Genomic DNA, 22,952 nt, shown 5'->3' with positions numbered 1-22,952 from the left:
AAAATTTTTAGAAAACAATCTTTAATATTTGCTTTTTTAAATGTAATTGAGATTTTTGGGATGGATCAAACAGAATTTTATCATTCAGCTTATGATTGTTAGCAATGAAGGGTATTTGGTACCTAATCGAAAACCTTGACCTTTCAGAACTTACAAAAGGAATTCGGTACATCCCAGACCTCCGACAATCCGAACGAGGAAGTAAAATTAACAGAGATTTGTCATAGAAATAATTTTTAGATTTTTAGATTTGAAAATGCCATATAGAAGTATATGGCATTTATTTCTGTCGCTCAAGTTTATGTTCACCTTGGTCCTGCGCATATTTCCTGCAAAGAATAAAAAATAGTTTGTCTAGTAGTTTCTACATATGTTAGATGCTTATATTTTTGGGTTATTGTTATGCATGTCTGTTCATTAGCAGAAATATTTCAAAACACTTCATTAAAAATACTTCTTCCTCTTTTTGTATGTTTAAGCTAGAATAACATATCCATTAATTTTCCCACTGTGAACAACGGACCACAAGTACATATGTATGACCATAAACAATAACAGTTGTATGACATTGTCCACATTTGAGGACAGAATCCGCGTTTCTATCAAGAATTTCAACATCCACTCTCATGGGAAAAGATTCGTTTCGAAGATATATCACCATTCAACTAGAGAAGGGTTACGGAGGAAAATATACTGTGAGTATCTATTGAAAAGCTAGGGCATCACTACATTGCATGGCAAACATAACCCCACCATTTTTATCTGATGGAGGAAGAGCTTATGACGAAGCGGAGACTCTAAACCATCTCAATACCGGAACAGCTTTTGCTTTTTGTAATCGCTTTCCTAAAATTTTAATAAAATGCAAATTTAGTTAATAATAAATACAATTTCAGTTCGTCAAATTCCTTCTTTTTTGACAAAACTTTTAATTTTTGTGTATCCGTGGTAATGTTTTGTAGATTTTATCAAAAGGCTAGAAGTATTTATTTATCAAAGCATTCAGGGTATAAATCTCTTTGACTCATTCGAACTCGGGCGCTTGATGCTAGAGTTCAAGATACTATGTGAATTCAGGTTATCAAAATACCATATCCGCAATGTTTCAGGGACAGATGAGGGAGCTGAGTTGAAAATTTCAAGTAGAGAATAAAGAGGGGAAGGACGGGAGTACCTTAATTTTGTTTCGGGGTTTGGGAGCATATCCGGTTTATCTCAGGAACAGCCAATTTGAATATCAAATTCAAAACAGCCAATTTCAGTTCGTCAAATTCCTTCTTTTTTGACAAAACTTTTAATTTTTGTGTATCCGTGGTAATGTTTTGTAGATTTTATCAAAAGGCTAGAAGTATTTATTTATCAAAGCATTCAGGGTATAAATCTCTTTGACTCATTCGAACTCAGGCGCTTGATGCTAGAGTTCAAGATACTATGTGAATTCAGGTTATCAAAATACCATATCCGCAATGTTTCAGGGACAGATGAGGGAGCTGAGTTGAAAATTTCAAGTAGAGAATAAAGAGAGGAAGGACGGGAGAACCTTAATTTTGTTTCGGGGTTTGGGAGCATATCCGGTTTATCTCAGGAACAGCCAATTTGAATATCAAGCTGAAATTTTTAACGGATGCTAGGGGGCCAAGAAGGCTTTGAATTTTGACTGGGGGAAAGTGAAAGGTGAATTGAAATAAACTATGTATCTAGTTGATCAGATTGACATCTCGAGAACAAAAGATGGCAAGAACGCATCCAGGGTTTATTTTGGAGGGGGGGCTTACAAAAAAGACTTCAAAAGAGCACCAAAGGTATGTTTATATTCTTTTTTGTTACATTTTTATGAGTCTGAAAAATTACTCGATGGGGGGATTTCAAACCCCCTAATTCTCCCTTAGATATGGCCTTGTTATATAGGAATTAAACTTTTGGAGTCTTTGGGGTTCACTGGATCAAAGGGATTTCGTATTTTGCATTAGACGGAGGGGACGTGGGAAATAAAATTTTGGGTTCCTGATCCTTCTTGTACTTCGTCTCTCTAATCAGCTTAAAAGGGACATTAAGTTTCTTGGTCAGGTGAACCTCTGTGCACAAAACACAAATGAATTTTTTTCCTTCAGTAACTTTGGCTGCATTGGTATCCAATGCTAAAAAATGAGTCCATGTTTTGTCTCTGATAAGATTTCAGAAGTGTAGACAGGATCAGGTAGACCCTACTTTAACTTTATTTACATAAATTTTAACCTTTATTTATGTAATAAACAAAAATATAAACTATTAAAGATATAAATCACTACGCCAGGGAAGAAATTTAAATTTTGCTAACGCGTAATGATTAACTACATAAACATTCCTCAAGGAATCCTAAATTAAAACTGATAATAAAAAAATCTACAGAAATGTTTAAACCCTACTGAAATCAAAAATATTTTGAACATTGGTTGTATCTATTCGTTATGCCTAAAACTGGCATAATAAGCATTGCTTTTTAAATTAGCTTATGCTAGAAGGGATGTAGAGAGAGACATGTGAACATCAACGAAGACAAAAGCTTATAAAAAAAATTGTATAGTATTTGAGTATAGATGAGATGTATAGATGAGAGTATATTCATGATAAATATAGAGAATATACTCATACATGAGTATATTCATGTATAGATGAGAGTATAAATGCTATATTTATAAAAATAAAAGTATAAAAAAATGGTTGCATTGGTTTTTGACGCCCAAAATAGGCCCAAACTCGTTTTACGTTCAATCGGCTAGCAGCTTAGAGGAAAAGATTACCCTGATGTAAAAAGTGACAAGGGAATACTCAAGAAAAAATAAGTTGTATTGATTTAATAAACTCCAAAAAAGCATAACGCCTTTTTCACGCTGATCTGCTATAAAACACTAAGTCAAAAACGACATCCCACTTTAAAAATTTTAAACAAGAGAAACTCAGTTGGGAAGCAGAACTGGCTGTATTGATCCTGGACATACGATACACTAACGAAGAAAGAAGAAAAATAGTTGAAAAATCTAAAGAGGAAAATTTTTAGGTTGACAGAATCTATCCGTCTTCCTCAAGAATGAACTCTGGTTTGAATGTCTGCTGAATAATGCTTGGCTCTTCCTCCATGGGAAATTCCCTTCCCCCATGAAAATCTACTTCATGCAAAAATACTCCCACTTATCCCCCCCCCCCTCGTCCCCTTCTATCCAAAAAATATCACGTAAAAGCGTATGTATGCTTCCCAGTAACCGATACTATATGCAAACAATGGGCAGAGTTCATAACTTGTAGCTCTTCCCCCGGGAACTGTGGGTTTTGAATCCTCATAAAAAATTTAATTATCAGGCTTTTCGACTGCGTTGAAAAAATGGCTATCTTAAAATTTTGATCGGGTGACTTTGGGGAAAAATAAGTGTGGGAGGGGGCTAGCCTACTCTACAGTAGGGTTCTGTGATATGCTGAATCTAATGTTGTGATTTTTATTAAGGCCGTGATTAAGTGAACTGATGGAACTCGAAAATCCCATGTTAAATTGAAAATTTATATTTAAAAAGTACTCAAGTATTCATTGGCGGAAGATGCCGCTTTTAATATCAGGCCATAGCTTCTTGAAGATGCTACAAAATGTTTGAAAGGATTTTGCTCTATTTCCTCTAATTGCTTAGAAATCTTAGAAAATGTCTAGGTCTTTTTCACAAGTGTACTCTATGAAGGATATTGCTTTTGGAACAAAATTGGTACTATCATGAGCAGAAGACAATAACCTTTAAGATGATTGGAACCATTTTTCGTTGTATTTTCCTGTTTTCTAACAGTCCCATAGAATATTTTCAGCTACCTGAAATTTTTACAAGTCGGTTGCCAGAAAGAATCGTTTCAGATCGACGATAATACCCCCTAGAGACCAAAATGACAAGCTGGTATAATCAGCTGCTTGTTAATAGTGTGAAATTTTCATAAATTATTTCAATGCAATGAAGAAACCTAGAAATGAGAAATAGTCAGGAGCCTTTTGTAAAGTTGTGCACACAAAGTCGAAATCATAGGGAAAATTAAATCAAAGCGAGGTATGCAACTGCGAAACGGCGAAAAATTTGGGGATAGGCGAGTGGATAAAGAACCGAAAAGAGGCTAAGGCGGACTGTTGCATGGAAGTTGGAAAGAATGGACTGGTCGACCTCAAACGAGGCCACGACTACTTTTACCAAGTACAATGTCAGCTTGAATGTGCTCAGCTAGATACTTGCTTTTTCATAATTTGTACCCAGAAAGACTTCTACATTGAAAAGATAGACCGTGATCCAGGCTTTTGGACCGAAAAGATTTTTCCCAAGCTGAAAGGTTCTTCATGGATGCTTTGATCCCAGAGCTTGTTGATCCCAGAGTTCCAAAGGGGCTTCCAATACGAGAGCCGTACTTATAAGATTAATCGTTTAGTACCGGTAACAGGAAAATTTATTTTCCTTACATTCTATCCTTCTTTGTATTTACATACTTAATTGTATTGTCATTTGAAATAAAATATCTTTGTTTATATTGCTTGTCCTCCAACTTTATCAAACAGTTTGTAGTAACGAACTGTAGTAAAGAGCGACCCGGCTCAATGGTAACCAAAACTCTAAAAAATGGAATTTTGATACCAATAGCTACATCGAAAGAATCGCGTTTTAATGCTGATTTTTAGTTTAGTCTTACCCATCAAAAGTTACGAGCCTGAGAAAATTTGCTTTATTTTAGAAAATAGGGGGAAACAACCCCTAAAAGTCATAGAACCCTACCGTAGAAGTTTCAAGCTCCTATCTGCAAAAATGTGGAATTTTGTATTTTTTGTCAGAAGGCAGATCACAGATGCGTGTTTATTTGTTTTTGTTTTTTTTCAGGGGTGATCGTATCGACCCAGTGATCCTAGAATGTTGCAAAAGGGCTCATTCTAACGGAAATGAACAGTTCTAGTGCCCTTTTTAAGTGACCAAAAAAATCGGAGGGCACCTAGGCCACCGTCCCACGCTAGTTGTTTTCCGCTAATTATTAGTAAAAATTTATTTTTACTAATAAAAAAATTCGTAAAAAATTAAAAGTTCTAGTTGCCTTTTTAGGTAACCAAATAATCGGAGGGCAACGAGACCTCCTTCCCCGCTCCTTTTTTTTCTCAAAATCGTTCGATCAAAACTATGAGAAAGCCATTTAGCCAAAAGAAAAATAAATATGCAAATGTCGTTTTAATTATTCATCTGCGGAGAGCATAAATCAAAACATGCATTGATTAAAACAGGTTCAGAAATTAAATTAAATAAAAACAAGTGTTTTATAACTTAAAGTAAGGAGTGACATTAAAACATGAAACGAACAGAAATTACTTCATATGTGAAAGGGGCTGCTTCCTCATCAACGCCCCGCTCTTCACGCTAAAGTCTGACTCTTTATCTTAACTCTATTTTTTAAAACAGTAAAAAACTTCAGCGTAAAGAGCGGAGCGTTCACGAGGAAGCTGTCCCTTTCATATACGAAGTAATTTCTGTTCGTTTTAATGTCACTCCTTATTTTCAGTTAATTTTTTTTTAATTTAATTTGTAAGAAAACTTTGGTTTTCTAAGAATCCTCGAAGAAAGCTTTCAACTAAGTTCGGTGTTTAGTTTCGAATTAATCAACTGAGGTATTTTAAATAGCCTATCCCTAGGAAAAAAAGTGGAAAAAACAATAAAGTTTAAAATGCACTCTATGCATGCCGTCACAGTTGCATATACATGGGCATTTTGTACTTGAGAATGATAGTGCTCTTTTGCTCATTTTCTCTTCTCCCGTGGTCGGTAACCAAGCTTTGCAAGACGCAGCCAAATATATTACTATTTCTCGGCTGAAGCATCTCACCAAAGGAAGCTGTCAATCAAAACCTTTCACAAGACTTGATAATTGGTGCTATTTGAAATTTTGGCAATCGACGGTCTCTAGAGAATTAAAAGACAGAAGGCTAACCTTACTTCAATTTTGAAGCTCGATGTTTTCAAGTTCACTTAATCACGATCTTAAGATCGCTTGGGCGGGTTTTCCCCCTTTTTCAAAAATTCAGGCAAATTATCTTAGGCTCATATCTTTTTATGGGCATCGTTAAATTTGATGACTTTTTCATATTTTTAATAGGCATCAGAATTCAATTCTTTTGATTTGTATATTGTTATCACGACTTTGTTTTTTACAGTTACGGATACTATTGAGCCACATCGCTCCTTACTTACAGTTCGTTACCATGAACTGTTTGATACTGGAGATATTCTTCTTATCATATTTCTGAAAATACAAATTCAACATTTTCAAGTATTAATACAAAGAAAATCAAACTCCATTTCCTCTATCTCCAAAATAAAACAAGCGAGCAACAAAAAGAAATAGTCACCAATTTGGTTTCAGAACGTATTTAGTGATTTTCAGTTTGATTTTCAATCTTAGGCTTTGATTTTCAATTTGTTTTCAGTAAAGCACAAATGACACAATAGGCTAAATTACTTGTATCGTTGGAGAATGGTGAAGGGGGCAGTAGCTAAACTTCTGCTTTTAGATAATTATATTCGTTTTAAGTTTGAATTGAATACTCAATTTAATACTTACTTGGTCTAAAATTTATTTATTCATCTATACCAGTACCAGTTACCTTTCACTTTGATGTGATCTTTTATTTTTGTTTCATTTGTTCGTTCATTAATTCGTTTTGGGTTTCTTTCTTTTTTTTAATTTTAATATCTGGTCGTTTTGAGTTTACATTATTATAGGGTATTCGATTTGATGTGACTCTTTCCTTTTCTTTAAAAAACTTGAATGTTGATTTGTTGATTCTTGACGTTCATTTTTTTTATAATAGAATAACAATACAATAAAATAACCTTGAAATGCATTTTTTTTAAACAGCCTGTTGAAGCAAAATGTTATACAATAAGCTTCTTATAATATAATCGTGGGTAACCCACTGCGTCGTTATTGATGTTTTACTGAAAACGAACTCTATCTTGTTTCATTTCAACAAGATTTCTCTTTTACAGCATTAATAGATCAAAAATAGCCAAGATTTCAAGGAGTGATTATCACTGTATTCTAGAGAGTCATTCTACTTTTATTCGTTCGTTTTAGTAATTTTGTTCATTATGGTAATTTTCTTGTTATCGTAATTTTCATGGTAATTATGTTAATTCTCGGTCTTTTTTTATTTTTTATTTTTGGGGGGCTTTTCGATCGTTTTGATTAAAACACCAGTTTTGAATTTTCGATCCGATGACGTATAAGGCTGGAGAATCTTAAAAGTACAGTTGGACTCTTTCATTTTAGGCATTTAAAAGGGCTCTTGATGTCAAAATAATTTTCATCCAATGAGCCCTCCATCAACTTTTTACGATCATCTGTTTGTGGTATGGCGTGGAAAAAAAAAACAAAATTCATAAGATTTGTACCGTTCTTCACCAAGTCAACACTTTCGCTTTGAGGCATTTAATGTCCCTACTCTACTCCCACCAGATGGGTCTGAGCTCTTCCCTAGATTTTGAATTTTTTCATTTTCCTTGAAGAATTCATTTTTTGTTATTTTGGTTGAAGAATACAACAAAACAACAAAACTGTCCTTATATATTTAATTTCCTTATACACTTACTTGCAAAAATACTGTCAGTCTGTAGCTTCCCTGTTTACGCCTATTGCTTAAATTTAAAGAACAGAAGTCTTATGATAAAGTAAGTAAATCTAAAAGGTGTAAGAAATGTGTGCAGATACATCAAAAAGGAGGAACTAATCAGAAATGCTATATTTCTATGTTGTTTCTAAGACATTATTTCTATTAGTTTAGATACTTGGCTGCTATTAACTGTATTTTTGGGTATCTTTTTAGGTTACAGTTTGGGTTTTCCTTTTTGTTCCGCACCCTAGATGATTTCAAAAAAATTTGAAAGTATTGTCAAAAAGTTGTAGAGAACAACGATGAAGGAAACCCAATGGAAATCTGGTGAATTAGAAAGTTAATTGCTTTGGATTTAGGATGGCTCGTAAAATCCTATTCCCGGTGCTTGACCTTGTTGGAATTTATGAATTTAAGAGATTTAACCCGTCTGCAAAATGAAAGTTTCGCTAGGAACCATGTGATCTTAGAATATTGTATCTAACATAATATATTTGGTGGGTAATGTGTTGGGTAATGTATTTGGGGAAAAGGGGTGTGGGGGGCTATTCGCCCACCGATCGCTTTTGACTCTTCAAAAGGGAACTAGAACTCTCGATTTCCAATCGAATTAACCCCATTTGAAGTTTATATGACGACCCCTTCCATATGAAGTGCCTCTGGGAAAAAAATAAGTAAAAATAAATTATAAAGTCTTTGTTTGTGTTTTTAAGCTTTTTGCTTTTCAGGTGATTGTTGGCTATTGGCTGCTATGGCAAATCTTACGATCAATCCAGTTTTATTTAAACGAATTGTACCTGATGATCAGTCCTTTGACGATGGTGAATATGCTGGAATTTTTCACTTCAGGTGGGTATAACATAAATTATTTGGCAAGATAGAATAACAGCGCAAAAAAATACACAACAATAATAATCGAATAGAAATACGAAAGGAGGAGGGGGGACTTGAATCCAATGTCAGATGATTTGGTTTAAGTCGAATGCTGAAATATTATAAATTACCAAAGTTCTTTGAAGCTCAAAAATGTAAAATTAAACGATGCAGAAACAAATATAAAGTTAAATGTAAAATCAAGTATAAGGTAAATAGAAAACGATGTAAAGTAAAAATGTAAATATTATGTAAAGTAAAATGTAAATCAATGTAAACGTAAACGAATGAAGAAGTAAACGATCCACTACCTTAGCAGCTAGGGAAAAAAATTGCTGTACTTACTTCTTGCTGTTTCAATTGAGTGCTATTAATCTGGCTTTTTTGTATCGTAGGAATTATAATAACTTTGCATTTTGTGGTATGGTGGGTTTGGAGAGGTCCTGTTCAAAATGGAGCTCTTAGAAAAACAAGGACTTAAAATATATAAAAAATATTTTTTTTTCCGTTTTAAACTTGATTTGCATATTCAATTTAAGTATTACTCGCTTTAAGATTTATTTATTCATTTATATTATTGCTTGTTGTGTCTTTTTTGGCTATGATTTTTTATTTGATTTCTGCTCGTTTTGGGTTTCATATTTATTTTTTAACAGTAATTTCTGGTCGTTTTGAGTTTGCATTTTATCAGGTATTCGTGTCTGCTGATCTTAAGTTTAAAATGGTCTTTACTTTTCTTTCTAAAATTTCTTTTTCATATTTTTTTTTAATTAATCTTTGTTCCTTTTTGATTGCAAACAATTTCAAGTTTTTAAATTCCTTATTTCAAAGTAAAACTTTTTTTTTCAACATCAAATTTTCATCAAAGTATGAAAACTAGTATCAAAGTAACAATGTCAAAGTAAAAAAAAAAAATAACAAAGTAATTAAAGTATCAAAGCAAATAAGATATCAAAGTAATAATAAGCAACTTTCATAACTTACAGCTCTTGCACCGTAAATCGAAGTTGCCACATAATATAAATAAATAAATATAAATATGTAATAAATACAAGTATTGTATTTATTAAAAGGTACATATAAATAAATAAATACAAGTATTGAAGTAAACAATGTGTGAAAGTAACATAAAGCACGTTCCGTAACTCAGAGCCATTTCCTTGGGGTCGGGGGCGGGAAGTTCAACCCGGAGGCATAGTTATTTGGAGCTTTCTGAACAAAATGGCAATCTCAAAATTTTGACCAGATACCCCTTGAAAGGTGGGGCGCGGGCGAGTTGCCCATTGATCACTTTTGATTCTTAGAAAAGAACTAGAGGTTTAAATTTTCGATCAAACGAGTCACCTCCAAAGTTAATACGACAAACCCTTCCACAAAAGCCTTATATTCTATAATAGAAGGTTTATATGTTGACGATGGGCTGCTAGTAAAACTTACAGCCTTTTGCCCAAGCATTGGGGGAGATTCAAACCCGGAACCGTAGCTGTTTGACATTTAGATGATTTTGAACAAAATACCTAGCTCCTCCGATAGCCCTCCAATAACTTTTAAAAAGTGAACTACATTTTTCAATTTCCAATCAAATGAGCCCTCTCTGAAGTTTATACTAGCACCCCTTCCATAAGAACCATATATGCCCCCGGGGCATAACTTACAACGCCTGCCCTCGGGCCATGGGGGTTGGTGTCGACACCGGAGTTTTTGTTATCTGATATTTGAACAATTTTTTTTTAATGGGTATCTAGAAAATTTATCGTTTGAGTTTGGGCAAAAAGGGCATGGGGGCGGTTGGGGGCCTAGTTTTCCTTGGATCTCTTTTGATTCTTAACAAGGAACCGAGAACTTTCAATTTCCAATCAAATTAACCCTCTCCGAAGCATATCCGAGCATCTCTTCCGTGAGAACAATATATGCCCCCAGGGCATAACTTACAACGACTGCCCCCTGGCCCTGGGGTGTTGTTTCGACACCAGAGTTTTTTTTTATATGAACTTTGACTATTTTTAACAAATTAGTTATCTCAAAATTTTTATCTGATGCATTTGGGAACAGAGAAACTGGGGGGGGGGAGCTAGTTGCCCTCTGATCTCTTTTGACTCTTAAAAAGTGAACTAGAAATTTTACTTTCCAAAAAATGAGCAATCTCTATAAGTCTATAAGAGCATCCTTTCCATTAGAACCATATTTACCCCCAGGGCAAAACTTCAAAAGCCTGCCTCCCGGCCCTGGGGCGTTGTGTCGACACAGGAAATTTTGTTATCTGACCCTTGAACTATTGTGAACAAAATGGCTATCTCAAATTTTTTATCTGATGCATTTGGGGGAAAATGGGCATGAAAAGGGGGAGCTAGCTGCCCTCCGATCACTTTTGACTCTTAAAAAGCGAACTAGAACTTTCAATTTCCATTTAAATGAGCCCTCTTTGAAGTGTATACGAGCATCCCTTCCATAAGAACCTTAAATGCCCCAGGGCATAACTTATAACGCATGCCCCCGGGCCCTGGCGGGTTGTGTCGACATCAGAGTTTTGTTGTCTGACCTTTGAACTATTTTCAACAAAATGGCTATCTCAAAACTTTTATCTGATGCAATTGGGGGAAAAAGGACGTGAAGGGGATGGGGCTAGTTGCTCTCCAATCTTTTTTACTAAAAAAAATGAACTAGAACTTTTAATTTCCAATCAATTGAGCACTCTTGCCTCAGGGCATAACTTGCAACGCCTGCCCCAGGCCCTGGGGGCTTATGTCGACCCTGGAGTTTTTTTTTTATATGATCTTTTGACTTTTTTTTAACAAAATGGCAACCTCAAAATTCTTATTGGATGTATTTGGAGAAAAAGGACGTGGAGGGAGGGGGCTAGGTACCCTCAAAATGCATTCAAAAGGGAACTAGAACTCTCAATTTCCAATCAAATGAGCCGTCTTTGAAGTTATTACGAGTATCGCTTTCATAAGAACCTTAAATGCCCCCCAGGGCATTTTTTACAACGCCTGCCCTCGGGCCCTGGTGGGCTGTGTCGACATCAGAGTTTTGTTATCTGACCTTTGAACTATTTTCAACAAAATGGCTATTTCAAAATTTTTATCTGATGCAATTGGGGAAAAAAGGACGTGAAGGAGGGGGGGGGGAGCTGGTTGCTCTCCAATCTTTCTTACTCTAAAAAAGTGAACTAGAACTTCTAATTTCTAATCAAATGAGTACTCTTTGAAGTTTTTACGAGAGCCCCTTCCATAAGAACCACATTTGCCTCGAGGCATAACTTGTAACACTTGCCCCGGGCCCTGGGGGCTTATGTCGACCCTGGAGTTTTTTTTTATATGATCTTTGGACTTTTTTTTTAACAAAATGGCTTCCTCAAGATTCTTATTGGATGTATTTGAAGAAGAAGGGGGTGGAGAGGGGGCTAGGTGCCTCCGATCACTTTTTACCCTTCAAAAGGGCACAAGAACTCTCACTTTCCCATTGCATGAGTCTCCTTTTAAGTTTATACGACAACTCCCCTCCATATGAAGTGTCTCTGGGAAAAAAATAAATAATAATAAATAATAAAACATTGGAGCAGTTAGCCTTTACTATAGGCAACGCTATAGCGCTGCCTTTGACAGAACGCTATATTTTTGAATTTTTGTGAACTCCCTCCCGATATTCTACAGCCATGAGTTTCGTATGGCTTTGTACAACAACCCCTGGGAAAAAATACAATGCGAAAAGAAACACTCATTCATGACCAATTTTAATGGGAAAAAATTCGTATGTTTGTATAAAGGGACTTGAATTCTCCTGTAAATGGTTCTTCTTGAAAATCTTATGGTTTATTTTTCATCAAGACCACCTTTCAGGATTTACTACTGGATTACTACTTTTTCTAATCACTCTGCGCTGGAAATTTCAATTCTTAAATGGATTAAGTCTCTAAGTACGGAGAGCGTAAACATCTAAACCTTTCCAGGCGGTGATCATTATCTCGTTCAAATTTAAATTTTAGAACACTTTCTCTTTTCGATCTAGACTGATTAGATTCTCCTGAACGTTTATTACTGCTTACTTCTTTATTACTACTAAAGGATCGATAATGTAATTCACAAAACAGTTCCTAAGCGGAGTTAATGAAGTCTCTGAAGCAATTGCAGATTACTCTGATTGCATTTCTAGTTGCAGATGCCTCCAGGGAGGGGAGAAGGTTTATCACCTCTCCTCCACCCAAAGAACTCAGAGCAACTTCTCATATATACCAACACCTTTGTCTGTTTCCTCCCTTTTGTCCTCGGACGTATTTAAAGCCAAGCTATTTTTATTTGAACGAATATAATAATACCTATTAACTCACCCAAAGCTATCAATTTATTACCACTACTCCTATTTGCTGGAAATGCCCCCCCCCCTCGTATTCACCCTAGAAATTCATCTAGGGCCTTATAACCTGAGCCAGAAGCCATAGCCAGACTTCGGCCGGACTGGCATGTTTATAAATTGAGAGGGAATAGTCAATCTAGACATGTCCCAGTTTAAGATAGGAATGGGGCCACAATCAATGATAGTAGTAGCAGTAGTAGTAGTATTAATTTATTAACCAAAGGAAATAACACAGACAAAATCAATCGGTAGCACCACAAAAGCGTTGCTTGCGAGGGTGTGTTACTAACAAAAAATAGAAGAAAAAAAAGAACAAAAACGGAAAAACAATGAGTTAATCTGAAATGAGCAGAAAGGTGAAACCGTGTACCGAGAGAAAAAAATTATATAAATAATTCATACACAATCAAACAACATAATATCATGATCCCGAAGCAAAAAAGGAAAACAAAAGAAAAAAACAATAAACAATTATTTTCAATACTAAATCAATCAATCTCAATCTATTTCAAAGGTACACCTACCAAGAAACCCCACACGCGCACGGCCTTAAATTGATTAATGGGCAATTCTTTAATACTTGGAACAAGCTTATTCCATAGCTTAGCCCCTCTATAAATAATTGAAAAAGCAGTCCTACTTGAAACTAGGCGAGGAACCTCAATATATCCACTTGTTCGAGTTCTATGATCATGAATATTAGACCTATCCCGATAACTTCCTGTAAAACATTCTGGAACGCACCCATAATGGTACTTGTACATAAAAACCAGTGTATAAAAATCACGCAATATGGCTGCAGGCATTATATTTATCATACTATACATTGACCTGACCGAATCCCGGTTCCCTATTCCACAAAGTGATTTAATGGCATTATTCTGCAGTACGCGGATTGGGCGAAGTATTGAGGGGAATGTCCCAAGCAATATAGACGAGCATTACAAAATATACGGATGAATCAGAGAAAAATATAATAACCGTATAACATTTTAAGGAAATAAATGTTTTAGTTTACGGATAATCCCTAAATTCCGCGATAATATTCTACTTATAGCTTTTACATGGCACTTAAATGATAAAATTTCGTCAATAATAATCCCAAGGTACTCAACGGACTTTGACCGCTTAACAGTTCCCTTCGGTGTAGCTATTTCCATAATCCAAGGATAATAATTTGGAGACGGTGAAAAAATAACAAAATTTGACTTATTTATATTTAGGTCAAGGCGGTTTATCTTCAACCAAAGACATGTCATAGTCATTGCTGCATTAATTGTTGAGGTAAGTTGTTGTGCAGTTGAGGCAACACACATCAATGTCGCATCATCAGCAAATAAGGGTGTAGTGATCCTGGTTCCTGAAGGTGCGGGATTCACTATATCCCCTATTCTAGAAGTAGTTGCAACAGCATTTGGCAGATCATTTATAAAAATCAAAAAAAGAGTAGGCCCTAACACAGAACCCTGGGGGATACCATATTTAACAAGACTCTTACTTGAAGAAAATCCATTAATGTGAACATAATGCTCTCTATTTTGGAGATAATCACAAATCAAAGCTAAAGTAGCCCCTCTTAGTCCATAAAATTCACATTTTCGAAGTAGTAATTGGTGGTCAACAGTGTCAAATGCCTTAACCAAATCAAGAAACAGACCCGCTACTCTAAGCTTATTATCAAGAGCTCCATTGATTATCGAAGTTATATATGATAATGCCATCTCTGTGGTTCTCCCTTTTCTGAAGCCAAATTGAATTGGATTTAACAGATTATGCAGTTCCAAATGATCATAAACTCTAGTGTTAATACACTTTTCTAGCAGTCGAGAAATAACAGGTAAGACTGAGATAGGCCGATAATTTCCTAGATCATTCTTATTACCGCCTTTAAAAACAGGGGTAATCTTAGCAATTTTCAAGCAATCAGGAAACGTTCCCCGTTTCAAGCACAAATTAATGAGAGAATTAAGAATATCAGCAACATAAGGAAACGCTATTTTTAACACCAGAAGATTGAGTGAATCACTACCTGCCGATGTATTTTTCATCCCAAAGATAATTTTCTCTACTTCATCACGAGAGAAGGGTCTCATATACATAGAAATATCAATTGGAGTCTTCATAAAAAACTCCAAGGGAGGATCCTCATCAGAAGATACTATACGGGAAGATAAATCTACGCCAATGTTAGCAAAATGTTTGGAAACAGCATTACATATCTCTTCGGGTTCCTCCGTTGGTCGGCCATTCTGCATTACTACTTCATCGGGAATAATAGAGTTCTCTGTCGATATCACACTTTTAATTATTTTCCATGTTTTTGCAGGGTTACCACAAGTCTCAGTGAATTTATTTACGAAATATTTTTTTTTTTTTGCATTTCTCAGTAATTTATTCAGGGCATTTCTATAATTTTTATAAATTCTTAAGCAGATCGGATCATTTCCATTATTTATGGAATTCTTATAAAGTTTATCTCTTTTATTAATACAGCGCAACAAGCTAGGCGACATCCATGGTTTCTTAGGATTATTTTTCCTTGATGACGAACGAACCATTATAAATGTTTTTGTCACTAACAAAATTAGTTTATCGTAAAATCTTTGAAAACTCGTATTTATATCATCCGTAAGGTCTATTAAATTATTCCAATCAACTTCTGCAATTGCCTGCTTAAATTTTTGAAGGTTACTCTGGCTAAATACGTGCATTGGACTCTTAGGAATTATTGTTGCTAACTTTTGGGGAATACAGAGATCAAATCTTGTTGAAACCCCAAAATGATCGGATACATCTGTAATAATAACTTTTGGAGCTGAAAAAAACAAATTTGAAAAAATATTGTCAATTAGCTTTGATGATGAGGTGGTTACTCGTGTGCATATATTTATTGTTGGAAATAAACCATAGGACATATAAAGCCGCAAAAAATCCATAGAAACACTCGCATCAAGCTCACTTAGGTCAATATTAAAATCCCCGAGCATCATAAATGGATGTGAACTAGTTGCTAGTTTCTCCAGCTGCTTATCTAAAAGATCCATAAAGATTGGTATGGAGCCAGATGGCGGCCTATACAATATAATAACAAATGCATCTTTAGGTTTCAGCCTAAGCTGAAGAATAAATGGTTCAAAAACCATTTCCTGGTATACTACTAAGTCATTTCTTACCAAAACCTCAATATCGCTTCGAATATATGCACCGTTTCCTCCATGTTGCCGAAACTGTCGATTCCTATTGTAGAAATTATATCCTGGTATATTTAAAAGAGCGGAGTTGTGGTCATTCAGCCAGGTTTCAGTAAGACCGATGACCTGGAAAACCGAAAGATCACATACTTCATTTAAAAAATTAAACGAAGAATTTAATCCTTGGCAATTAAGATGGAAAACATTGAGGCCTCTCGCATCTCCATACTCAGATTGGATTCCATCTTTAAACAAATATTTGGAACTAACAGATCTATAATGCCCTGCTACCCCAATGTCATAACTCCGATGTAGCTGCTCCGTAAATATACCCCCAAAATCTACATTAGAAGCTTCCAAAGTATTAAGACGGATACTGCTCCGGAAATCACGATCATAATTATCCATTGTCATTAAAAACAAAATAAATCTCGGTACATGGTTTCAATAAACATAACAAACAGACACAAAAAAGAAAAACAAAAATGATCCACATAATAACACAAATAAGAAAAATAACAGGCCATGAAAATATTGCCTGTAACCCGTTCATATAAAGCTCAAGCTTCTAACACAACGGCTCACAACTTAATAATAAGCACACATCACAATATCGTAAGAATACTTAAAAACTAACTTAACAAGACTTCAATAAGACTTGATCACCAAAATACACAAGTTACGGTATCAACAGATTCTTTGCATTGTACCAAAGCACTTTCGCTACAGTGTTATCTTTTTTTACACAAATAACAGGGGGTAAGGTAGGGGGTACCCAGCATTCCACTCCTTTATCCACTAGACATTTACGGATGGCCAGGAGTTCCTTGCGTACAATACGCACACGAGGCGTAACGTCATCACCAATAAAAATATTATTATAAGTGCTGAACTTTTTCCCTTTAAGTTTCTTCGCATTTTTCAGAAGAGAAAATCGAACTTGCGTATTATCCACTTTAATTTTAACGAACTTTTTAGAGCACTGGATAATACTAAACGACGGCAAATTTTCGCTATTTAATGATAATCCAATTACCATCACTTCTTTAATCAAAGACTCAGCATCCTCGAATGGTACTTCATTCAATCCCCAAATTAATACATTGCACTCATTACTGCGATTTTCCTCCACAAATGATTGGCTGACTACTGAATTTATTTCCTCTTTACATTTATTAATAATATCCGTTTGGCCCTCCACAATATTCTTCAAAATCTGAAGTTCCGATTTAACTGATACAAGTTCATCCTCCAGCATATTATTTTTATTTTCAATCGTTGTAACACGATTAGTCACTGCACTAATATCTGATTTTAACTGCAAGAAATTATGTTGGAGCGCCTCAATGTCTGTATTTATGGATTGAACCATTTCCAGTATTTTAATAGTATTTTCAGCATTAGTTCTCTGACAGTCAGTGAGAACGCTACCATCGGAATTATTTGTCGAATTCAATCACAGGGTCCGATAAGTCCGCTTCGGTTCTGTTACGTTTACCGCTGCCTTTCTTTCCCATAGTAACAGTATGAAAATAAGACTATTCGCCTAATTTAAATGAACTATATTTACCCACGCTAGTTCCTAGCGTGCAATGAACATATGCGTTAAAAAGGAACGTCTTACACCAAAAGATATTTACAAAAATACCTTGCATAAAACAGAAATCGCTGGCCAAAAATTACAGCAAGAAACTCCTTCTTATCCAATTATCAATTAGTTATTTCATGCTATCACGAGTATTCACAGTCAAAACATTACATAACATTTCGCTGTGTTAGTTTCAATGCTGTCAAACAAGTTCACTCATTGACTGCTGAATGAGAAGAAAAGAGATAGAGAGGGATTGGCAGAACATGGCAATAGAGATGGGTTACCTTGGCATTAATCTTTCATAACACGACTGTTACATTACTAATCGCAGATATCCGGACTGGAGTTTTTTCTACTAATAGAAACTCGAGTTGAGCAGAGATTATATTAGAACCCCCGTCCGCCCTGCCAAGAAAACAAAATGAACTAAAAATTTTCCAATTTTTGTTGAGTATCATCGAAGAAAAAATATTTTTTGGTTGAAAGGTTGTGTTTTAGGATTTTAAAGAAGAATTTGAGATTTTAAAGCGTCTCTAAGCCCTCTCTGTCACTTCTAAGCTTCCACCGATTTCTATATTCTATGTAATCAAATCTAAATTTTCACCCCATTCACCCTATTGACATTTAACTTTTTAACAAATGAAAGAAACTGTTTTTCATTGGGTGAAAAGGCCACTTCCTTAGTCTAGACCAGGCATGTGAATACAGGAACTGTGTTCTTTCTGATGATTATTGTAAATAAATTAAACAGCTCTCAAAGTTTACATGATCTATTTCAGGTTTTGGCAGTATGGCCAATGGGTGGATGTTGTCATAGATGACAAATTACCAACTTATAACGGCAAGTTAGTCTACCTTCAATCCCAAGAGAAAAATGAATTTTGGAGTGCATTGTTGGAGAAAGCTTATGCCAAGTACGTACTTTAGTTCTATCCCATGGAGGGGGAGGAGGTAAGTGGTTCCAGAAGCTTTTTAAGGAGTATGTAAATGGTAAAATTTCTTATTTTCCTACTTTTATGGGTTTTTACTATCTTAGGTTAATATCTGAGAAGTGCCTGAGTTATCAAACACCTTTGGTCCTCAGTTTTATAGATTATGAGCAAACGTTCGATCCTGTTGATAGAAGAGCTTAAGCAAAGGTCTTTTCCTTGTACGGTATACCAGACAGATACATGAAAGTGATACCACTACTGTGGTTAAGGTAGGATATGAGGTTAACAGCTTGTTTTGTATTAAATCAGGAGTTAACCAGGGTTGTGTTCTATTCCCCTTTATATGGATCGTTTTGATGGATTTTATCTTAAGGAGCACAGAAAAGGCAATGGGAGACCACGGAATCAAATGGAGAGGAAAGACTCTGCTGGACTTAGATTATGCTGATGATTTAAGCTCCTGAGATAAAGTGTGAGCAAAATGAATGAACTTTTAGAGATTTTGCGAGTTCAAGGTGCTAGAATTGGTTTGAAAATTTATGTTAAGAAGACTAAGTCTCTAAGGCTAGGTATAACTAAAGATGAAAAGGTGACGTTGGTTAAAAAAAGATTGATCATGGAACTTCCTGAGAGGGCGTAAAGAGGGAGGAGTTGAATAGATCAGGATGGAGGAGGAGCGTGCGAAACTGTGTTGGCCTCAGGTGACTTGGTGCTACGGTGCTACGATTAGTAGTAGTAGTAGTAGTAGTAGTTGACTTTCAGCAGTTATAATGAGAAAATACAAATTTAACGATATTAAAACTTACAACAAAGAAAATATGTCCTTGTAAAAAGGGAGCAATCAACCTCAACCTCTCTACCGGAAAAGTTTTAGAAGCTAACATCTGCGTAAGACGGTGGTATTTCTAAGCTTTTAATTTGCTTATCGCCTTTCAAAACATGAAATGAAAATACTATCTTTTAAAGCAAATGGAACTAACTAAGCCATTTTATAGTTGAAGCATTGCAATGGAAAAAGCAAAACCTTTCATCAAATTGCTCTTGTGTTAGAAATAAATAAAAAAAAAGAAGTTTTTTTTTAACTGTGAGTAAGGAGCGACATTAAAACTTAAAAGAACAGAAATTATTCCGTATATGAAAGGGGTTGTCCCATCCTCGACGCCTTGCTCTTTACGCTAAAGTTTGACTCTTTTGCACAGCTCTACTTTTTAAAACAATAAAACAAGAATAAACTTGATGAAACTTATATATTTAAAATCAGCATAAAAATGCAATTGTTTTGATGTACATATTGGTATCAAAATTCCATTTTTTAGAGTTCCGGTTACTATTGAGCCGGGTCACTTCTTACTACAGCTCGTTACCACGAACTGTTTGATAGCCATTCTTGAGGAATTGAGATAAAAAGGTGATAATTTAAGGGTAAAACATGAGAAGTAACAGACAAGGAATTGCAAGTTCCGAGAGGCTGACAGCAACGCCGTACCCGGGGGAGGGGGTTTCTAGGTCTAAACCCTCCTAAATTTTTTCGACCCGTAAAAAGTAGCAAAATGCATTTAAACTCATTTTTTATAGGTTTTGTAATTATTTTTTTTGGGTAAATTATTCAGTTCCTCAGGAACTAATAGGGTTTTGAATGAGTGGAATATGGTAGTTGCAAAATTGGAAATAAGTTACTGAAGGCTGTGAAAATGGGAAGCACCTACTGATTTTAGAAAAAAGAAAATTAGTTAATTCTATTTATATTAAAGGTGATAACTGTGAAAGTTCCCAAGTACAGAAGCATTACTTTGATTTCCGTATGAAACAAAGGAAGATGAAGCTTATTAGAATAAAAGATACTGTAGATAAAGTTTTAAGAAAAGAACAATGTTGTTTTAGGAAAGGTGTCGACCAAATTTTCACTCTTAAGTTAGTAATTCAGAACGTCATACGTTTTAGTACCCAGTTTTCACCTGGAAAAGCAATATTACCTTTAATTAGGTATTTTAGACGTATCCCCATTGAACGTTTCTTCGTTCGTAGAAAAGCTTTAGTGAATGTCCTGTCTTCTAGGGTATACTGAGTAAGTAGACTACGTTAAAGTGAATAGTACTATGTACGAGAATGATATTGCTGTGGCTAAGGCAGGAAGTGAGGCTAGAAGTTGGTTAGGTGTTTAATCAGGAGTTAAGCAGGTTTGTTTCTTTTTCTAGTTTCTATGGATTTTATTAGAGATGTTTTCTTAAGGAGCATGACCAAGGCAATGGAGAACAGAATAAAGAATTTGAAGGTAAAACTCTGCTAGACTTAGATTGTGAAAACGATTTGTATATCCCAGATAAAAATGCTATTGACAAGAATAGATTTTTGGAGGTTCCGAGACTTCAAGGCTCAAGAGAATGTTTTTGAAAATTTATGCTGAGAAGACTAAGTAGCTCAGATCAGAAATAAATGAGGACGAAGAGTTAATATTAGATTCACTTACCTGGGTAGTATCATTAGTAAAGATGGTGCAGATGTGAAAACATGGTGCAATGAAGGTGTAAAAAGTAGAATAGTTAATGTCCAGATTATTTTTCCGTAGTTGAAAAAAGTTTGGAAGAGTAAGAAGATAAGTCTGTGAGCCTAGATAAGAATATTGGAAGCTATAGATTATGACGGTGGTCAATTCTGAAACTTGGTTGCTTGGTTCTGAATTGGTTGCTTGGCTCTGATTGGTTCTGAAACATGGTTGATTGGTTCTGAATTGGTAGCTTGGCTCTGATGGGTTCTGAAACTTGGTTGCTTGGTTCTGAATTGGTTGCTTGGTTCTGATTGGTTCTGAAACTTGGTTGCTTTAAAAGACAGAAGAAGATTTGGTATGTAATTTCTAAAAGAATTGCCTAAGGATAGTCTTGGGTACTCGTTTAACTCACCCTATATCGCACAATAAGCTCTACAAAGAGGTGGTTCGATCTCTTTTCGGGGGCTAAGATGACGGAAGGTTAAAACGGCTAGACCACGTGCTACGGAAAAAGGATGACGGATTATCAGAGTGTGCTTTTGGCTATCCATCCCGGGCCTCATAGATTTAGAAAAATACTTTTTCTGATATACTCATTAAAAAAAAAAAAAAAAAAAAAAAAAAAAAAAAAAAAAAAAAAAAAAAAAAAAAAAAAAAAAAAAAATCCGTGATTTCGATTTTTCTTTGTCTTCGTTAGATAATTAAAAATAACGGCACGAATATGGCTTACCATTTGATTTTAAATATTTTTCCTCAACAGAATTGTCTTAGATTCTTTATTTTCTTTAAATTCAATTATATAAATTCTTGAATCTTGGCTATCAAAGGCTAGGCCCCATTTAGTTTGAATTTTTGAATACACTAATGTTTCTATTTTTATTTTTGTTGTTATTTGACATGGCACGATGTTTTCTTTTTTTATTATTGTGTATCCGTGCTAATATTAATGCTTCCCCATTAAAATGTCATCGAGCCTTTAATTTTTGTTGTATTATCTGAAAATGATCAAATGTCGGTAACAAGGACTGACCTATTGTTTATTTTGGAAAAAATTTATGTTTGGAAAGAAAGTTAGTGTGGGCACCACAAGGGGAGATACCTCTACCCAAATGAGAAGCAATAAGTAACATTAAAAAATGTATTAAAGTAATAAAATAAGAAATACTCCAATTCAAATCCTGGTAAAAACAACGTTCCAGGTAATGCTTCTCTACCTGTAGTTTCTCTGATAGTACTTATGGCAGATTTTCTCTAAATGGTCTAGAAACTTTCAAGTTTATCTTACTTTAAAATGGAAATGGTTTCTTTAATCCTTGGTGTATTTTTTCTTGTTAAACCTTGTCCAATTATATCTTACGGATGGACTGACATTCAGTATATTTTCTTTGTCCAAGAAATTGGCAGAAGTACGCCCTCTTTTTTTAGACTTTCTCCAACAGTACTGTATAAACACAATTCGTTGCGAGATATTAATTTAAACGGGATTATGCCAACAAATCTTGGTTTAGGGCTACACATTAAGTGGCCTTTTGCCAAATTATATAGGGAAATAATTAATGGGCTTTTATTTGTATCAAGTATGCCTTAGAAAGTGCATAATACACCCTAGCTGAAGCCTTGGGACTCATTTTGATGACGTATAGTTGGAACCTTTCTGATAAAACTTGTTCAAATGTATTTTGATTAACCATATGTGCTTCTAATTCCCCCTCCCCTCGCCCAGAAAAATAAAATCAAAGACCTCAAATTCATAATAAAACTATAAAATAAACTTAATTTCCGAAGAAAAGAATTACAAAAATTAATTGCAAATTTGCTGAAACTACCCGGCGTTGTCCGGGAATCTTTTCAATGGTTAATTACAGGCGTTTTGTACCAATTC

At 35.0% G+C, this 22,952-nt stretch overlaps 1 protein-coding gene across 10 annotated transcripts in view; it reads left to right on the top strand.

The window, feature by feature from the left end:
• The window catches only part of LOC136028706 (calpain-B-like), a 182,655-nt gene that overhangs the window by 75,791 nt on the left and 83,912 nt on the right, over positions 1-22,952 (top strand). For all 10 annotated transcript variants that reach the window (XM_065706570.1, XM_065706568.1, XM_065706569.1 and 7 more), the window contains 2 exons: positions 8,374-8,494; positions 18,433-18,567. In XM_065706570.1, coding sequence (XP_065562642.1) covers positions 8,374-8,494; positions 18,433-18,567 — 256 coding nt within the window. The remainder of the gene's footprint in view (positions 1-8,373; positions 8,495-18,432; positions 18,568-22,952) is intronic.

This window comes from Artemia franciscana, chromosome 7 (assembly GCF_032884065.1).
Source record: "Artemia franciscana chromosome 7, ASM3288406v1, whole genome shotgun sequence".
NCBI lineage: Eukaryota > Metazoa > Arthropoda > Branchiopoda > Anostraca > Artemiidae > Artemia > Artemia franciscana.
Note: the sequence above shows the minus strand (reverse complement) of the source record. Positions and strands in the feature narration are given on the sequence as shown.